The sequence below is a fragment of the Oncorhynchus keta genome, chromosome 1 (genome assembly GCF_023373465.1).
Source record: "Oncorhynchus keta strain PuntledgeMale-10-30-2019 chromosome 1, Oket_V2, whole genome shotgun sequence".
Lineage (NCBI taxonomy): Eukaryota > Metazoa > Chordata > Actinopteri > Salmoniformes > Salmonidae > Oncorhynchus > Oncorhynchus keta.
This window is the reverse complement of record NC_068421.1, coordinates 34,670,244-34,689,000: the sequence shown is the minus strand read 5'-3', so window position 1 is coordinate 34,689,000 and position 18,757 is coordinate 34,670,244. Positions and strand designations below refer to the sequence as shown.

At 45.3% G+C, this 18,757-nt stretch overlaps 1 protein-coding gene across 2 annotated transcripts; it reads left to right on the top strand.

Moving 5' to 3' along the window:
- Positions 1-4,235: 4,235 nt before the first annotated feature.
- On the top strand, positions 4,236-18,562 carry LOC118379378 (major facilitator superfamily domain-containing protein 1). Of its 2 annotated transcripts, XM_052522817.1 has the most exons (16): positions 4,237-4,435; positions 4,666-4,718; positions 5,193-5,305; positions 5,913-5,955; positions 6,690-6,757; positions 6,861-6,969; positions 7,087-7,189; positions 11,354-11,452; positions 11,975-12,086; positions 12,939-12,995; positions 14,353-14,509; positions 14,831-14,928; positions 15,114-15,226; positions 15,296-15,343; positions 15,525-15,585; positions 16,541-18,562. In XM_052522817.1, the coding sequence occupies exons 1-16, from the start codon at positions 4,273-4,275 to the stop codon at positions 16,542-16,544; spliced, it is 1,401 nt and encodes a 466-aa protein (XP_052378777.1). In that variant the 5' UTR covers positions 4,237-4,272; the 3' UTR covers positions 16,545-18,562. The 2 variants fall into 2 exon arrangements, with proteins under 2 accessions (XP_052378788.1, XP_052378777.1); XM_052522828.1 differs by lacking the exon at positions 16,541-18,562 and having other exon boundaries at positions 4,236-4,435; positions 15,525-15,589.
- The last annotated feature ends 195 nt before the right edge of the window (positions 18,563-18,757 follow it).

The following is an 18,757-nucleotide window of genomic DNA, read 5'->3' as shown; positions in this document are numbered from 1 at the left end:
TAGCTGGGTTCAAACCCGTGTCTCTGGCACACCACAACACTGTGTTAGCCCGCTGTGCTCAAGTCGTAGGTAAGGTTACTCAACACGTGAGTGTGTTTCACACCTCCATGACAGTTGCATGGTCCAGTGAATGTAGAAGTAACATTTTGTTTTAAGAGTGTAGTTTATCAGGTCTATTGTATTTCTGAATCCTTATCATTTGGTCATAACTTATCATCTGAATTTAATTGTCTTCATAGTTGGGGAGGAGTGTATCAGAGGACAAATTATATTATGGTGTTTATGTGTGTGGGACATCATGTGTGACCCGATTCAGGGAACTAGGTGTATGTTGCAAGTCAGGACTTCACAGGAGAGCCGTTTGAACTTTAAAAATATGTTTTTATCAAAATGTGTTTTTTTGGCAGAAATGCCTTCTCGAACATGGGAACTTTCATGTGCCTTAATATCAAACGTGTATGCCATCTGTAAATACAAATACAATAAATTACGAGCCTGGTTGGTTTAGCCACAGAAAAACTTCCCACTAGCTGTGACTGGCTGAGATAATGGGCGGGACATGCCGAAAGATGAGTTTGGATTGGTCTGACTGGAGCTGGTCAGTGTGTCTAGGTAACCGTGTTGAATGTGGCTTTTAAAAAAAGTATTGCGTAGTAAAACTGCACAAACCTAATGTCAAGTTAAAGTGTACTGTTAGCTAGCTTATGTTAGCTGGCTGGCTCGCTAGTGAACGTTATGTGTATGCTCTCCACTTTCTAGAGGACCGAGTTTTGAAATCAGTGGAATTCAAGTATGATAGCTAAGGAGATGGAGAAAACACCCGTCTGGATTACATTTTCAACCCTCCCACCCCACCCCCCGGCGCTTGAGGGCACCAGGCTGCCCTGCATCACTCACTCCTATCATCTATTACGCACACCCGCTTCCCTCGTCACGTGCATCTGCGATATTGGACTCACCTGGACTCACTCATCATCTGCTTATTTCCTCCTTTATATTTGTCAGTTCCCTTGTTTTTTCCCCCGCTGCTGTATTGATTGTCTTTTGTTTGTGTTATCTGTTTGCTGACACTGTTCCTGTCTCGTTCCATGTCCGTTATTTAGGAAATATTTTACTCCCGTACCTGCTTCGTCTCTCCAGCGTCATTCCATGTGACAGAATACAGCAGCCAACATATGAAGCATCGGGGAGTATTGGTGTTCCGGTTGGTATGGTGACGCCGTCGATCGAACCGGGGGTGCCTAGCCAGCTCGTTGGGCTTCCACGCCCTAGCTGGCTAGAGAGGTTTTCTTGCCCTGGTTGGCTTGGATGGTGCCCATCTCACATCGGGCCTCAGACGGATCGTCAGTTCTTGTTTGCCCAGCCGGTCCAGGAGTTTGTTTTATTGTTGTTTTTGTTGGTGACGTTGGGGTGGATTCCGCCACCGATGGAACCGGGGTTGCCTAAGCTAGCCCTTCGGGCGTCCACGCCCTGGCTGGCTCGAGAGGTTTCGTTCCCTCGGTTGGCTCGGCAGGTTTCCATCCCACTTCACGCTCCTCTGGTTTGTCGGGCTACCTCTCTGCAGCGGGAATGACAGGCGTCTTTCCTAAGCCGGATGTTAGGCTCCGATGCCTCGACCGGCTCGCCAGGCTCCCACGCTATTGTCAGTTCGTCAGGCTTCCACACCCCTACCGGCTTGCCCAGCACCCATGTCTCAGCTGGTTCACCCAGGTGGGATGCCGGGTGATGCCTGAAGAGGGGGGGTACTGTCATGTCTGCTCCCGCTCCCCCCACCCAGCACTTGAGGGCGACAGGCTGCCCTGCATCACTCCTATCACCTATTACGCACACCTACCTTCCTTCGTCACGCGCATCTGCAATACTGGACTCACCTGGACTCACTCATCATCTGTTTGTTTCCTCCCCTATATTTGTCAGTTCCCTTGCTGCTGTATTGATTGTCTTTTGTTTGTGCTACCTGTTTGCTGACACTGTTCCAGTGTCGTTCCATGTCCGTTATTAAACGTTTTACTCCCCGTACCTGCTTCGTCTCTCCAGCGTCATTCCATGTTACAGATAGTCTAGCTAGCTACATTTTCAGATATTACACATTTCTCATTTTGACAGAAATTGGTTTCATTTCAAGTGTACTGTTTGCTAGCTAATGTTAGCCAGCACATTTTTATTAATTTTGAATGAATTATATATAGCTATTGATTCTTACATTTACATGTAGGTAATTTAGCAGACTCTCTTATCCAGAGCAACTTTCATTCAAAGAAAGTAGATAAAAACAACCATATATTACAGTTATTGCAATTTTTTTTAAATGAAGCAGCTACCAGCAAAATCAGTGCTAGTAAGAAAAGATGATTGTTAGTACAAAAAATAAGTATATAAACTATATACACAGTTGAAGTTGGAAGTTTACAAACACCTTAGCCAAATACATTTAAACTCAGTTTTTCACAATTCCTGACATTTAACCCTAATAAAAATTCCCTGTCTTAGGTCAGATAGAATCAACACTTTATTTTAAGAATGTGAAATGTCAGAATAATAGTCGAGGGAATGATTTCTTTCAGCTTTAATTTCTTTCATCACATTCCCAGTGGGTCAGAAGTTTACATACACTCAATTAGTATTTGGTAGCATTGCCTTTAAATTGTTTAGCTTGGATCAACCATTTTGGTTAGCCTTCCACAAGCTTCCCACAATAAGTTGGGTAAATTTTGGCCCATTCCTCCTGACAGAGCTGGTGTAACTGAGTCAGGTTTGTAGGCCTCCTTGCTCGCACACGCTTTTTCAGTTCTGCCCACACATTTTCTATAGGATTGAGGTCAGGGCTTTGTGATGGCCACTCCAATACCTTAACTTTGTTGTCCTTAAGCCATTTTGACACAACTTTGGAAGTATGCTTAAGGTCATTGTCCATTTGGAAGACACATTTGCGACCAAGCTTTAACTCACTGACTGATGTCTTGAGATGTTGCTTCAATATATCCACATAATTTTAATTCCTCATGATGCCATCTATTTTGTGAAGAGCACCAGTCCGTCCTGCAGCAAAGCACCCCCACAATATGATGCTGCCACCACCGTGCTTCACGGTTGGGATGGTATTCTTCGGCTTGCAAGCCTCCCCCTTTTCCCTCCAAACATAACGATGGTCATTATGGCCAAACAGTACTATTTCTGTTTCATCAGACCAGAGGACATTTCTCCAAAAGTACGATCTTTGTCCCCATGTGCAGTTGCAAACCATCGTCTCGGTTCTTTTATGGTGGTTTTTGGAGCAGTGGCTTCTTCCTTGCTGAGCAGCCTTTCAGGTTATGTCGATATCGGACTAATTTTACTGTGGATATAGATACTTTTGTACCCGTTTCCTCCAGCATCTTCACAAGGTCCTTTGCTGTTGTTCTAGGTTTGATTTGCACTTTTTGCAACAAAGTACGTTCATCTCTAGGAGACAGAAAGCGCCTCCTTCCTGAGTGGTATGATGGCTGCGTGGTCCCATGGTGTTTATACTTGCATACTATTGTTTGTACAGATGAATGTGGTTCATCAGGTGTTTGGAAATTGCTCCCAAGGATGAACCACATTTATGGAGGTCTACAAAAAAAAATCTGAGTTCTTGGCTGATTCCTTTTATTTTCCCATGATGTCAAGCAAAGAGGCACTGAGTTTGAAGGTAGGTCTTGAAATACATCCACAGGTACACCTCCAATTGACTCAAATGATGTCAATTAGCCTATCAAAAGCTTCTGAAGCCATGACATCATAATCTGGAATTTTCCAAGCTGTTTAAAGGCACAGTCACTTTAGTGTATGTAAACTTCTGACCCACTGGAACTGTGATAAAGTGAATTATAAATGAAATAATCTGTCTGTAAACAATTGTTGGAAAAATGACTTGTGTCATGCACAAAGTAGATGTCCTAACCGACTTGCCAAAACTATAGTTTGTTATCAAGAAATTTGTGGAGTGGTTGAAAAACGTCCGACTTCATCTCAATAAAAATATATATTGTCAAATTAATTAATTTCATTCAATTATCTAATATATGAATGACCCGCCTTAGCAATCACCATCGTATTGAATATTCTAAAGTGGAATATGTAAAGATCAGCGTTTTGCTATGGTCATTATGTTATGTTATGGTCATTCGCTTGTTGCTTAACTCTTTTGCACTCATTTGACTGCTGCGCTCAGCTGAGACGAGTCACGTGTATGTCATATGACTGTCTGCGCCGTATTATTATTTTTCCTTCCTTTCCAAAACACAGACGAAGATGGCGGAAGAGCGACAGAACCTTTTGGACGATGAAGGGGATATCTCGTCTTCAGGTCCCAGAAATGAAAGCGGACCGGTTAGACCGATGTCCGCGCTCTGTGACCCGAGGCGGCTGCCTCACCGCATTTTCGTCCTGCTTTTTATGTGCTTTCTGGGATTCGGTGAGCATTGCGGTTCCAACGAAATTCCAACCAAATTCTTTGGAGAGAGTTTAGGCTTCATTCAGCTGACTGACTATCAGACTAATTGCTTTTGGATATCAGACTTTGATTATCTTTCACAATGATGTAGCCTTCTATGACTGTCAATCAAATACGAGCTGGTTTAGAATGTACAGTATCAGCACTTTGATGTATCAATTCTACCCACTGACAGCGTTACTTTGTTTCAGGAAGTTACTTCTGTTACGATAACCCCGCTGCTTTGCAGACTCAAGTCATACAGGTGAGGAAGGACGACTGAAGTGTCCGTCTCTCACAACATGTCACTCTTTCGTCATTGTAGCCGAGCCTGCTGTATGCCAGAGCCTTCCTCCGATGCTTCAGTATGGGAAATAACTATAGTTATTGTAGTTATTCTAACTATGGACCCATTCGAGTTATATGGATGTCTGACTCTTCATGACACCACCATGATGTTGTAAGCCTGCTGATAAGTGAAACAAAGCAGTGTCAAGGAAATGGCCCATTAGAACTAGCACAGCTACCTTTCTCTCTTGTCATCGTGCTCAAAGTTTTTCTAATACTGTAAACAACAGACGAATATCAGGTCATACCAGTTAGTGTATGGTTGGTCCTTGCACTCTCAGTTCATATTGGTGTTTTGTCTTTGCCTTTGTTTTGCTTTCTTAAAGAGACCTTTCTAGTAATTTGGGCTACCAATGCACTGACATTCTCTGTCCTCTCTGGTCTGCACCAGGACATGAAGCTCAACACGTCCATGTTCATGCAGCTCTATGCCTGGTACTCCTGGCCCAACGTGGTGCTCTGTTTCCTGGGGGGCTTCCTGCTCGACAGGGTCTTTGGCATCAGGTAGGACCACAGGTTACTAGTTAAACACTGCTGTATTGACACCTGTTCCCTACATGATGGAATACTTGGTTATCGCCATCCAAGGATAACTGTCTTGTACTTGCGCGGACATGGTATTTAACCTCTTGCGTCCAGTGACTATCTGGTTACAGTCACATAACGCATGCATAGTGCTGTGCTTCTCGGAGCAGAAACTGTATGTGTACAATACATACGTTGAGATTTATACCCTAGGATCCTTTTTACATCACATTTGTATAATATGTTTTCAGATTCTGTAATCACCCTGGTGTGTGGATGCTGTTTGTAGGTGTGTTTTTCCCCACACTCCTCCATGGCCAATACAGCCTGTGTACCTACTGTAATATGGGTAGTGTTTGTCTGCCAGTGTGTTAGTAGGAAATCCCCAGTCTCACCATGAACCTCTGACAACAAAAGATGCAGTGGTAATTGTGTATGGAGGATTAATCTGAATCCATAATGAACTAGGGCTGTCATCTCCAGCAACACAAGGAGAGATAACAATGTGACGAACATGTTTATATTCACTTCAAATGATCCCCGTGTAAACATAGTTTCTGTCACTGTGCTTCTCCTCTTCTGGTAGGCTAGGAACTATAATCTTCGCCCTGTTTGTCTGCGTTGGACAGGTAGGTGCACCACATGATGGAGATGTGTTTGAGAGCTGCTCTTCTACAAAATGTGTAGTACAAATGCAATTGATCTATTTCCAGTGGTAATCTAGAGTGAATTCAGAAATTCTAAGTCTAATTCTTAATTTTTCTACATTTTGTTATGTTACAAATTTATTCTAAAATGGGTTAAATAGTTTTTTCCCCCCTCCATTAATCTACACACAATACCCCATGGTTTTTACTTGTACTTCACTACAGTCCCAGAGAAAATATGTACTTTTTACTCCCATACATTTTCACTGACACCCAAAAGTATTTGTTTACATTTTAAATGCTCAGGCAGGACCGCAATATGGTCCCATTCACGCACCTATCAATATAACGCGTTATCATCCCTACTGTCTCTGATCTGGCGGACTCACTAAACACAAATACTTTGTAAATTATGTGAGAGTTGGAGTGTGCCCCTGGCTGTCCGTAAATAACAACAAGAAAATCGTTCCATCTGTTTTGCGTAATGTATGGAATTTGATGTAGAGCATTTACTTCGACTTTTACTCCAGTATGACAATTGACTGTGTTATCCCCCACTGTACTTAAGTACATCTCAAACCAGATACTTTTATACTTTTTTTAGTCAAGTAGGATTTTACTGGGTGACCTTTACTATCTTCTATTTAGTTATCTTGACTTTTATTAAAGTATGACTCACCATTGAGTACTTTTTCCACCACTGTGTATTTCCACAGGTTATAGTTGCTGTTGGGGCACTTCTAGATCTATTCTGGTTAATGGAGATTGGACGCTTTGTGTTTGGGTAAGATGTGTTTTCGACTATTTTGTCACTGAGCTAGTCCTTGCTACAGCTCCAAGCCACTTCTCTCCCCCTAACTAAGTGCTCTCTCTCTCTCTCTGGGTAGGATTGGAGGTGAGTCTCTGGCTGTGGCCCAGAACACCTATGCAGTGAACTGGTTCAAGGGGAAGGAACTCAACTTGGTGTTTGGTCTTCAGCTCAGCATGGCCAGGCTGGTAAGAACATGCTAGAAGCTAAATATAACGCCCTATATAGATAGATACAGAAGCACATACTTAAGGCTTTATTTATGTGGCTGATCAGGGAGTGTTGGGTTGTCTCCTCTCCCTCAGGGTAGCACTGTCAACATGAACATCATGGGCTGGGTGTACAACCGTGTCGCTGACCTGGTCGGCTCGACAGGACACACCACTCTGGGAGTCTCGCTCATGATCGGTGAGTTAAGTGTATGTGTTTAGTGATGTGGGGGTCAGCTGTTTGTTCACCCGCACCCACCAGCAATTGATAGTAGAGCGATTGCGGATGGGTTACTATGTGAAAATTTGAGCCCCACACCTGGCCCCAACCAGCAAATTTCAAAAATCTCTATATATTTTTGTCTTGTACACTTTATTGAACCATTACATTTCTCTTGAGCATTTTAAAAGGATTGCACTTATTGAACAGTAGCCTATTGTTTTACTGAAAGGAAACAATAAATGGACATCTTGTAGGCTGACTGGCTGTGTGGGCTAATATCCTATACTGGTATATGAATTAATAAAATAAAAAAATGAATGGGGGAAGAAAAAAAAAAATTCGCTTCAAAAATCAATTGGCTACAACACAACAAAGTTTAGAAAATGGAAGTACCCACTGACCAGTTAGGAGGCTATAATTGCCTACTTTGTCTTGCTTTCTTTTGCAGCACTGTCTGTTTAAGAAACAGAATAGCGTTCGCTGTGCCGGGTTTCAGTCGGTTGCGTCTGGTTTCAATAACGTGCCCAGCAGTGCTGAAGGCGCATTCACTGCATGTGCTTGATGCTGGAATGCAGAGAATTCTCTTTGCAAGAGACCAGAGTTGAGGCAAGGTACACTCCTGCTTCTCCCAGAAAGCAAGCAACCTTTCCTCCACACAATCCTCCAGGGGAAAGTGAGTGCTTTGTACCTCTGGATTTCGTCAATCTCTTCGGCCTCTCTCGTCCTTCCAGTCCGTGAAGTTAAATCTTGGTCTCTTTACGGAGTAGTTGCTTGCATTTCCAACTGTAAAGTGAATATTTAATAAGAGTAGGCCTAGTAATACTAATTATTATTATAATAAAAAGTTACCTTTGCTGAGATCCTCTGTTCGTGGTGGTGAAACTACCAGAATTATACATTTGTCTTTTAAAAAAACATTGTTTCTCTTCATTCCACCCGCCCTTCATCCACACTATATTGAATGAACCTAAACCCACCCGCCCCGCTGATATAGCCGCAGGGACTGCGGGTTATGAGTCAACACGTGCATCACGTGTGTGTGCTTAGTGTTTTATTAGGATCCACATATAACATGACATAATACAGAACCACCCTGTGTGTGTGTGTGTGTGTGTGTGTGTGTGTGTGTGTGTGTGTGTGTGTGTTTCGTGTCCACATTTGATCAGGAGGATAGTGAGCTAAATTCCCAGGCCTGCTGTCTACATTGAGCCTCCGGTTACATCTCCAGCCCAGACAGCCCTGCCTGCAACATCATACCACTTCTATTACAAATGCTCTCTAATCTCAGCACAGAGAGGGATGGGAAAGAGGGGAGGGAGAGGAACCCCGCTGTCATTTGTCTGATGAATCACGTGATGGAGGTTTCAGTTTCGTGATGCTCCGCCTCACATCTCTTTTCACTTCTCCTTTCATGGTGGGTGTCCTCACTCGCTCCACGGGAATAAGAGGAGCCCAGCAGTCTGTGTTCTCTCCAGTAGGACTTAACCATACAGTCCTGTAACATTAGAATGGAATAAGAGGAGCCCAGCAGTCTGTGTTCTCTCCAGTAGGACTTAACCATACAGTCCTGTAACATTAGAATGGAATAAGAGGAGCCCAGCAGTCTGTGTTCTCTCCAGTAGGACTTAACCGTACAGTCCTGTAACATTAGAATGGAATAAGAGGAGCCCAGCAGTCTGTGTGTTCTCTCCAGTAGGACTTAACCATACAGTCCTGTAACATTAGAATGGAATAAGAGGAGCCCAGCAGTCTGTGTTCTCTCCAGTAGGACTTAACCGTACAGTCCTGTAACATTAGAATGGAATAAGAGGAGCCCAGCAGTCTGTGTGTTCTCTCCAGCAGGACTTAACCGTACAGTCCTGTAACATTAGAATGGAATAAGAGGAGCCCAGCAGTCTGTGTGTTCTCTCCAGTAGGACTTAACCATACAGTCCTGTAACATTAGAATGGAATAAGAGGAGCCCAGCAGTCTGTGTTCTCTCCAGTAGGACTTAACCATACAGTCCTGTAACATTAGAATGGAATAAGAGGAGCCCAGCAGTCTGTGTGTTCTCTCCAGTAGGACTTAACCGTACAGTCCTGTAACATTAGAATGGAATAAGAGGAGCCCAGCAGTCTGTGTGTTCTCTCCAGCAGGACTTAACCGTACAGTCCTGTAACATTAGAATGGAATAAGAGGAGCCCAGCAGTCTGTGTGTTCTCTCCAGTAGGACTTAACCGTACAGTCCTGTAACATTAGAATGGAATAAGAGGAGCCCAGCAGTCTGTGTGTTCTCTCCAGTAGGACTTAACCGTACAGTCCTGTAACATTAGAATGGAATAAGAGGAGCCCAGCAGTCTGTGTGTTCTCTCCAGTAGGACTTAACCGTACAGTCCTGTAACATTAGAATGGAATAAGAGGAGCCCAGCAGTCTGTGTGTTCTCTCCAGCAGGACTTAACCGTACAGTCCTGTAACATTAGAATGGAATAAGAGGAGCCCAGCAGTCTGTGTGTTCTCTCCAGTAGGACTTAACCGTACAGTCCTGTAACATTAGAATGGAATAAGAGGAGCCCAGCAGTCTGTGTGTTCTCTCCAGTAGGACTTAACCGTACAGTCCTGTAACATTAGAATGGAATAAGAGGAGCCCAGCAGTCTGTGTGTTCTCTCCAGTAGGACTTAACCGTACAGTCCTGTAACATTAGAATGGAATAAGAGGAGCCCAGCAGTCTGTGTGTTCTCTCCAGCAGGACTTAACCGTACAGTCCTGTAACATTAGAATGGAATAAGAGGAGCCCAGCAGTCTGTCTTCTCTCCAGCAGGACTTAACCGTACAGTCCTGTAACATTAGAATGGAATAAGAGGAGCCCAGCAGTCTGTGTCTTCTCTCCAGCAGGACTTAACCGTACAGTCCTGTAACATTAGAATGGAATAAGAGGAGCCCAGCAGTCTGTGTGTTCTCTCCAGTAGGACTTAACCGTACAGTCCTGTAACATTAGAATGGAATAAGAGGAGCCCAGCAGTCTGTGTGTTCTCTCCAGTAGGACTTAACCGTACAGTCCTGTAACATTAGAATGGAATAAGAGGAGCCCAGCAGTCTGTGTGTTCTCTCCAGCAGGACTTAACCGTACAGTCCTGTAACATTAGAATGGAATAAGAGGAGCCCAGCAGTCTGTGTGTTCTCTCCAGCAGGACTTAACCGTACAGTCCTGTAACATTAGAATGGAATAAGAGGAGCCCAGCAGTCTGTGTGTTCTCTCCAGTAGGACTTAACCATACAGTCCTGTAACATTAGAATGGAATAAGAGGAGCCCAGCAGTCTGTGTTCTCTCCAGCAGGACTTAACCGTACAGTCCTGTAACATTAGAATGGAATAAGAGGAGCCCAGCAGTCTGTGTGTTCTCTCCAGCAGGACTTAACCGTACAGTCCTGTAACATTAGAATGGAATAAGAGGAGCCCAGCAGTCTGTGTGTTCTCTCCAGTAGGACTTAACCGTACAGTCCTGTAACATTAGAATGGAATAAGAGGAGCACAGCAGTCTGTGTGTTCTCTCCAGTAGGACTTAACCGTACAGTCCTGTAACATTAGAATGGAATAAGAGGAGCCCCAGTAGATATGTGGTGATGCTTTACAGAAACTACAGAGGAACATTAAGCCTGTGAGATGGGTCTAATATGTCCATATCCTACTGTTAATTCAAACCAAAGCCTACTGGATTTTGCCACATACTTACTGAAATTTCACCTGGTTAATAGAGAATATTTATTGGACTACAAACCCCTCTTCTGTAGAGGGTGTGATGTGAGTGAGGGAGTGTGATGTAGAGTTCTTCGATTACCCCCAAGTAATCAAAAGCATTCCGGCAATCGCTCTCGACACAAAATCTAAAGTAATACTTTTTGAGCTACTTTTTAATCTAATTACTCTGACTGTTGGTCCTAAAGGAAGCAGTCATGCTTATTTAGACTGAACTAGACGGGGCTTTAAAGATCCTTGGCAGGCTCTTCTCCTGAGGACTTACCCTATTGTGCTGCTGTAGGTTCATGAGCCACACCTACCTGTTCATAGCTGATGTAATGATTTTCCTGGCTCTCCTTTATCCCCCCTCACCCTTTCTCTCTCTTCCTTGTGCTCTCTCCATCACTCTCTCTCCTTCTCCAGCTGGGGCGACATGTATATTCTCTCTGGTCTGTGCACTGGTGTTGGGCTACCTGGACAAGAGGGCCGAGAGGATCCTCAACAAGGAACAGGGAGCGACCGGTGAGCTAACACGGCAGTCAATGACTGCCTCCGATGTGTGTCCCAATCAGAGCTGAACTACACAGGATAATGGCATTGACTGGGATGATGGTCATTATCTATGTGCTATGGTTATCATGTCCACTGTATTCTGACAATGTTGGTGTGAGGAGGACGGTGGTAGAGGGTAGGTTCCTTCTGTTTACCTGTCACTATTAGCCAATCTCATTTTGCCTTGATGAATTTAGTTGATTTAAGGAGATCTATCCAACTGGGAAACATCAAACTCCCCATTGTGTTGCATGTAATCTTGTCAGAATTGATTATTGGGAAGTTAGCCTGTGTTTCTACCGTGCTCAGCGCTTCCCTGGGCTGGCTTTAGTGTGACAGGGGCGGAGGTCACGGGTCATAGTACTACTTCCTTTGGGTTATTGCCTGGCTGTCACACTCCTTTCCCAAGGGGATGCTTTAGCCAAGACTGGATCTGTGTGTTGAACATGTGTGTGTGTGTGTGTGTGTGTGTGTGTGTGTGTGTGTGTGTAGGGGAAGTGATCAAGCTGACGGATGTGAAGGACTTCCCCTTCCCACTGTGGCTCATCTTCATCATCTGTGTGGGCTACTACGTGGCCATCTTCCCTTTCATTGGACTGGGACAGTGAGTAGCACACGAACCATCAGTCATCATGTCTTATCAGTCAAAACCGTCACCAATATTGCCAGCTTTATCACAAGTAGTTATTTGGGCTGCAAGGTGATTTGTAGATCAGGGATTATGTGCTGCCACTTGTTCATGCCTGTCCCCTCAAACGCAATGTCTATTCTCCATCATGTAAAATACCTTGAGTGAATATAATATAATGAACTCTTTTGGAATAATGTTTTGCTCCCAAGCTGATTTTTAAATCATTAACTGTTAGAGACCAAGTAATCTAACCCCCTGAGTGGGTAGGAGAGAGAGATGCAGAGAGAGATATGGGGGGAGAGGGATATGGGGGGACGGGGGGAGAGGGATATGGGGGACGGGGGGGAGAGGGATATGGGGGGACGGGGGAGAGGGTTATGGGGGACAGGGGGAGAGGGTTATGGGGGGGTTGACGCCTGTTGAGCAAATACATGTTATGGAATATTTAGATTTTTTTATACAATACTTACCTGGCTGCTGGAGCCTGTTCAATACCATGTGCTGCGGTTCACCAATGTGTGGACCAGGTTCCAACTCTACTTGGTAGCTGGCTGGAAGGGATGGTGGGTGATTGGTGTGTGTGTGTGCGTGCATGTGCTTGTGTGCTAAAGCACTCTGAGGAACTGTTAATTGCTCCCAGAGGCCCTGTATAGCAGCGTAAAGAGCACATTCCTCTGTGTTGAGTTGTAATGAATGCCTATAGAACAGGGATGTGCTTAATGTGGTGGTGGGATATGTTGCAGTGATAGTATGGACATACTCCGTACCACTCTGGTCTGGTGTGACTGACTGTTCTTCTCACCTCTGTCGGTCTTCCCCTTGCAGGGTTTTCTTCATTGAAAAGTTCAACTTCTCACCTCAAGAAGCAAGAGCAATTAACAGGTAACACACAACTCTTTACCCTAGTCTGAGATGCCGGAGTAACTAATAAGACCAGTGATTCAATTTGGACAGAGTGAGGATGTGCCACTCAACTTTTTGTGAGGAGTTCTTCAAATGAGGTTTGTTTTAGCTCTCATCTCACCTCAGACTATGAACCGTCACAACACATTGTAACTGTGTCTCTGCCACCCTTCTAAACACAATCACTATCTCTCCCTCTGTGTCCCCTCTCTCCACCCTCTCCCTCTGTGTCCCCTCTCTCCACCCTCTCCCTCTGTGTCCCCTCTCTCCACCCTCTCCCTCTGTGTCCCCTCTCTCCACCCTCTCCCTCTGTGTCCCCTCTCTCCACCCTCTCCCTCTGTGTCCCCTCTCTCCACCCTCTCCCTCTGTGTCCCCTCTCTCCACCCTCTCCCTCTGTGTCCCCTCTCTCCACCCTCTCCCTCTGTGTGTCCCCTCTCTCCACCCTCTCCCTCTGTGTGTCCCCTCTCTCCACCCTCTCCCTCTGTGTGTCCCCTCTCTCCACCCTCTCCCTCTGTGTGTCCCCTCTCTCCACCCTCTCCCTCTGTGTGTCCCCTCTCTCCACCCTCTCCCTCTGTGTGTCCCCTCTCTCCACCCTCTCCCTCTGTGTGTCCCCTCTCTCCACCCTCTCCCTCTGTGTGTCCCCTCTCTCCACCCTCTCCCTCTGTGTGTCCCCTCTCTCCACCCTCTCCCTCTGTGTGTCCCCTCTCTCCACCCTCTCCCTCTGTGTGTCCCCTCTCTCCACCCTCTCCCTCTGTGTGTCCCCTCTCTCCACCCTCTCCCCTCTGTGTGTCCCCTCTCTCCACCCTCTCCCTCTGTGTGTCCCCTCTCTCCACCCTCTCCCTCTGTGTGTCCCCTCTCTCCACCCTCTCCCTCTGTGTGTCCCCTCTCTCCACCCTCTCCCTCTGTGTGTCCCCTCTCTCCACCCTCTCCCTCTGTGTGTCCCCTCTCTCCACCCTCTCCCTCTGTGTGTCCCCTCTCTCCACCCTGTCCCCTCTCTCCACCCTCTCCCCTCTCTCCACCCTGTCCCCTCTCTCCACCCTGTCCCCTCTCTCCACCCTGTCCCCTCTCTCCACCCTCTCCCCTCTCTCCACCCTCTCCCCTCTCTCCCCCCTCTCCCCTCTCTCCTCCCTCTCCCCTCTCTCCTCCCTCTCCCCTCTCTCCTCCCTCTCCCCTCTCTCCTCCCTCTCCCCCCTCTCTCCTCCCTCTCCCCTCTCTCCTCCCCCTGTGTCCCCTCTCTCCTCCCCCTGTGTCCCCTCTCTCCTCCCCCTGTGTCCCCTCTCTCCTCCCCCTGTGTCCCCTCTCTCCACCCTCTCCCCCTGTGTCCCCCCTCTCCCAGTATTGTGTACATCATCTCAGCCCCAGCCTCTCCTGTGTTGGGCTTCATGGTGGACAGGACAGGGAAGAACGTGATCTGGGTGCTGTGTGCCGTCGTCACGACACTCATAGCCCACATGATGCTCGCCTTCACCTTCTGGAACCCCTGGATCGCCATGGTGATGACCATTCTCCATTTTATTACCGTTAGAATGGCGCAGAGTGGTTCACAGCAGAATATGACCTTGGAGACATTTAGTAGGACATTCACTAGAAACCTAGTGTATGCAGTGATGAGCGGTGGGCCAGATTTGGACGCGCAACCTTGGATCACTGGGTCACAGTTGCTTTTGTTTAGTCCTGCAAGACAATTACATCCTGCTTCCAGAGGAATGAAGTCAGATTTTAGATTTAGTTTATACATAGTAATTGAGTTGTATTGTGACTGGGTAACCAGGTGAATGGTGTTGATAATGGTACTGTGTATCTGTGTCCTCCAGTCCCTGTTGGGTTTGTCCTACTCCCTGCTGGCCTGTGCCCTGTGGCCCATGGTGGCCTTCGTGGTGCCAGAGCATCAGCTGGGGACCGCCTATGGCTTGTAAGTACACCTGCTCCTACCCACCCTTTCTGTGTAACTAGAGAAGTGCTTCATACCTACAGGTGTTTGCATTCGATCCATTATTTGTGACTGTGATGATGATGCTGTTGTAGTTATTGTTGATGATGACGGTGGTGGTGATGCTGCTGTTGTTGATGATGACTCATGGCCTTCCTACCTCCCAGCATGCAGTCCATCCAGAACCTGGGCCTGGCTCTGATCTCCATGGCAGCAGGATCTATTCTGGACAACAGGGGATACCTCTTCCTGGAGGTCTTCTTCACCGCCTGTGTCTGCTGTGAGTAACGTGTGTGTGTGTGTATGTGTGTGTTGAGTCAACCAATAAATGTCTCTCTCTCTCTCTCAGTGGCGCTGATCGCGGTAGTGATGCTGTACTTTGTTGATTATCTACGAGGTAAGAGAGCTGGGAGCGGGCCTCCTGCCCCTCTGACACCATCAAACCACTCACAGTGGAGCGTGCCTTATGATATCATCACTAACCATGCTCTTTGATATTCCTCTCCCATTCTCTCTCCCACCCTTTCTCTTTCTGTCCTTCTCCCTCTTTTCTTCTCCCTGCCACTCTCTCTCTTCAGGAGGAGATCTGAACCTCTCAGCCTCTGCCAGGGCCAAACTCCTGAAGGACTCCAATTCAGAGTGAGCATCCATGACCTTTCACCTTTCTCCTCCTCTCACACTCAAATCAAATCAAAAATCAAATAAAATGTATTTATATAGCCATATATGCAAATGTGTGTGTGACTGTGTGTTTTGACCCGGCTTCCTATCCTGAATATTCTACACAGATACCGTCCTTTCTGCCCTGCTATCAAATCAAATGTATTTATAAAGCCCTTCGTACATCAGCTGATATCTCAAAGTGCTGTACAGAAACCCAGCCTAAACCTCCAAACAGCAAGCAATGCAGGTGTAGAAGCACTCAATAGACAAGAGCCACTGAACGTTAGGTTCTCAACCCACTCATGAGGAAGGCAAGGACCTATTATCAATCTATTAAACATCCAACTGGTGCTGAACTAAAAAGAAAAGCCTGCAACTGTGATATTCTTCACTAGGGTTCCCAACCTCTCTCACATTATCTGAATGCTCAGAGATAGTTGTAAGAGAAGCTCTACCATATATGATCCCAAGTGGGTTTAATGAAAACATTTGAGGTTTGTAGTTAACATTCTGAATAAACATGTGCAAGCGTAGTATATCATTTGATCGCTCTGGATTAAGTAAAATAGATTTAGACTTTGAGCAACTCTTGATATAGACAATCTGCATAATATTTTCATGCTCCTTAACCAGTTCTGGCTCTCCTAAGTCGGCATACACTGTTCCTGGGTGTGGCCCATGTGTTGTCCAACCTGCTTCTGCTCGTGTGTGTAGTGTCACTCCTCGGCCCAATTCCTCTCCAACACGTTGTCCTTTTCCCTCTGCCCTTGTTTACTTGCCCATGCAAATGTGAAAAACAGTATGAAGCTGTTTCACTTCTCAACAAGGGCAGTAGAGAAGGACCAGAATTATGGTTCTAGATGGTCTGTGTCTGGCTGTGTGCTGAGTATCCCAGACTAATGCATTGGCCCTGTCTTGTACTGTTTTCCAGGTGAGCGGTCACACAGTCCTGGGCCCTCTGTACCAGCTGGCTGCACGGACATGACCACAGCTGTCAATCACCTGCTAGGGGGCGTGTCTGCACTACTCACTTCTCCAGCCTTTCATTGTCACTGACCCCTCCCAGCAACATACTGACCCATCGCTGCTCAGATGCTGACCCCTCTGCTCTGACATCACATATCAACGCCGCCGCCTCGTCTCTCTGACTGCTCCCTCCAGTGGCTGTGTCAAGGGCTGGCTAATGACTGATTGGTGTTGTGTGCATGCTTTGTAACCTCAAACCTCACACCAATCATACTTTAATGTCAGTAGAGTGGGGCACCAGAAAGCACTATTTAAAAGTTTTATAAATGTCTAGAACAAGACTCCAGGCTGAGTGACTTTTACCTCAGACATGTAAAGTTATTCACCGATAACCCACATCCAGATATGTCTTTTTGCTTAGTAAAGTCACCCACACCATAAGAGGTGAAATGGTTAGATTTCTTCATCTTTTAAGCATCTTTCTCTAAAACCAGGATGTTAGAAAGTACTTTGATTGTCTATCAATGTTATGTATGTTTTGAAAAAGGAAAATTGATCAGAAAAGTATTTAACATTTTCACTTCCAAGTTTTTGATTATCAAAACAAACAGTTGGTGTGCTTAACTTCTATACGCCCATAAATGGATAATCATCATGAAGAAAATGTCATCAAATTGGGAACACACAACCAACCAATCTCCTTTCCCGGCTTTTGTATAGCGTGAGGTCATTCTGAACAGTAATCATATACACATGATCTAGTTTGACAGATTTATCCTGGAGGATTTCAGAATCGGCATTGGGTTTAGTTCTTTATAGCGCTGTTCCTTCATTAAGTCCTTTGCTCCTGGCTGGTCATAGAAGCTCGTAAAACGTCACACCATCACACCGTCAAGGCTTTATCACTTGTCAAAGTGATAAAGGAATTTTAAAGGGAAACATTTTATATTTCAATTCACCCAATGTACAAAAATAACACCACATTTTGAAAGCAGCAGTTTTACATTGACCTTTGAGAAAATGACCTGGCTTGTGTATGAAAGAGGACTTTTAACAATACTATAACATTGGCAATTGGGTGGAACCCCTCTGCTGTACAACTGAATGAAAGGATAAATACTTTGTTTTGTTGATGTTGATTGATTATTCTCAGGAAATTGCCAAGAGATACTTTTCATATGTTGAAAACCATTAAATCAAATGATCATTCTAATGACAGAATCACTTTTGATAGTTTTTTTCTATTGTAATGAAGGATCTCTTCAGTCTTTAATCCTGAGTCAGTTTTCTGCAGGACAACCTGAGCTTGAACCAAGTGGCCTGTCGTAGCATAGTATTAGGTCAAATTATTGTGGTAGAGGAAGCCTATCCATATACCATTGAAGTTGTGATGGCTGTTTGTTTGTTTGTCTTAGCTGCAGAATAGTCTCTGTGTAAATTTCACTAAGAGTGCTGTCTGTTTTTGAGTTGAACTAACAAATGTCTAACAGCTCTAAATAACATGTTCTATGGGTACTACTGCCTAGAGCACGGGGCTCCAACCCTGTTCCTGGGGAACAACCCTCCTGTAGGTTTTCACTCCAACCCCAGTTGTATCTAACCTGGTTCAGCTTATCAACCAGCTAATTGTTAGAATCGTCTGTGCTGTATTAGGGTTGGAGTGAACCTACAGGACGATAGTGCTTCAGGAACAGGGTTAGAGCTCCCTGGCCTCGAGGTACCATGTGGAGTCTTACATTTCATAATATACTTGTCGTAATTTTAAATCGCCACAGTTAGAATATTACACATTTAATGACAATTTGGTTAAAAAAATAACTAAAACAAGCGGATGTTCTTGTTACATAGCTGATGTTCACTGTGGTTGTTAAATAACATCAGGTCATTGTGTCCTTGCCAGATCTGATTGTCATTCTGTCGGATCAAATTGACTTTTATATACAACAGTATTGTCTCAGGACGGCAAATAAAAGTTTGTAAAAACAGACCCGTTTTAATTATTTTCACCATGATGATGATTATTCCACTCCCCCTGCTGTCCATGTAGGGTTGAGAGGAGTCAGAGGGTCAGTCAGCAGACTGAGGAGAAACTGGCCAAACTCAGGCACATGTCTGCTTTTGGCCTGCGCAACTGCTACCTCCTCCCCCCCACACACACACACTTTACACACATAGATGCTAA

Excerpts from the sequence above, each read along its gene's own strand:
- LOC118379378 (XM_052522817.1), top strand. The coding sequence starts at position 4,273 with ATGGCGGAAGAGCGACAGAACCTTTTGGACGATGAAGGGGATATCTCG. Across the intron at positions 11,453-11,974 it reads CAAGGAACAGGGAGCGACCG|GGGAAGTGATCAAGCTGACG; the intron begins GTGAGCTAACAC and ends GTGTGTGTGTAG. Across the intron at positions 14,510-14,830 it reads GGAACCCCTGGATCGCCATG|TCCCTGTTGGGTTTGTCCTA; the intron begins GTGATGACCATT and ends TGTGTCCTCCAG.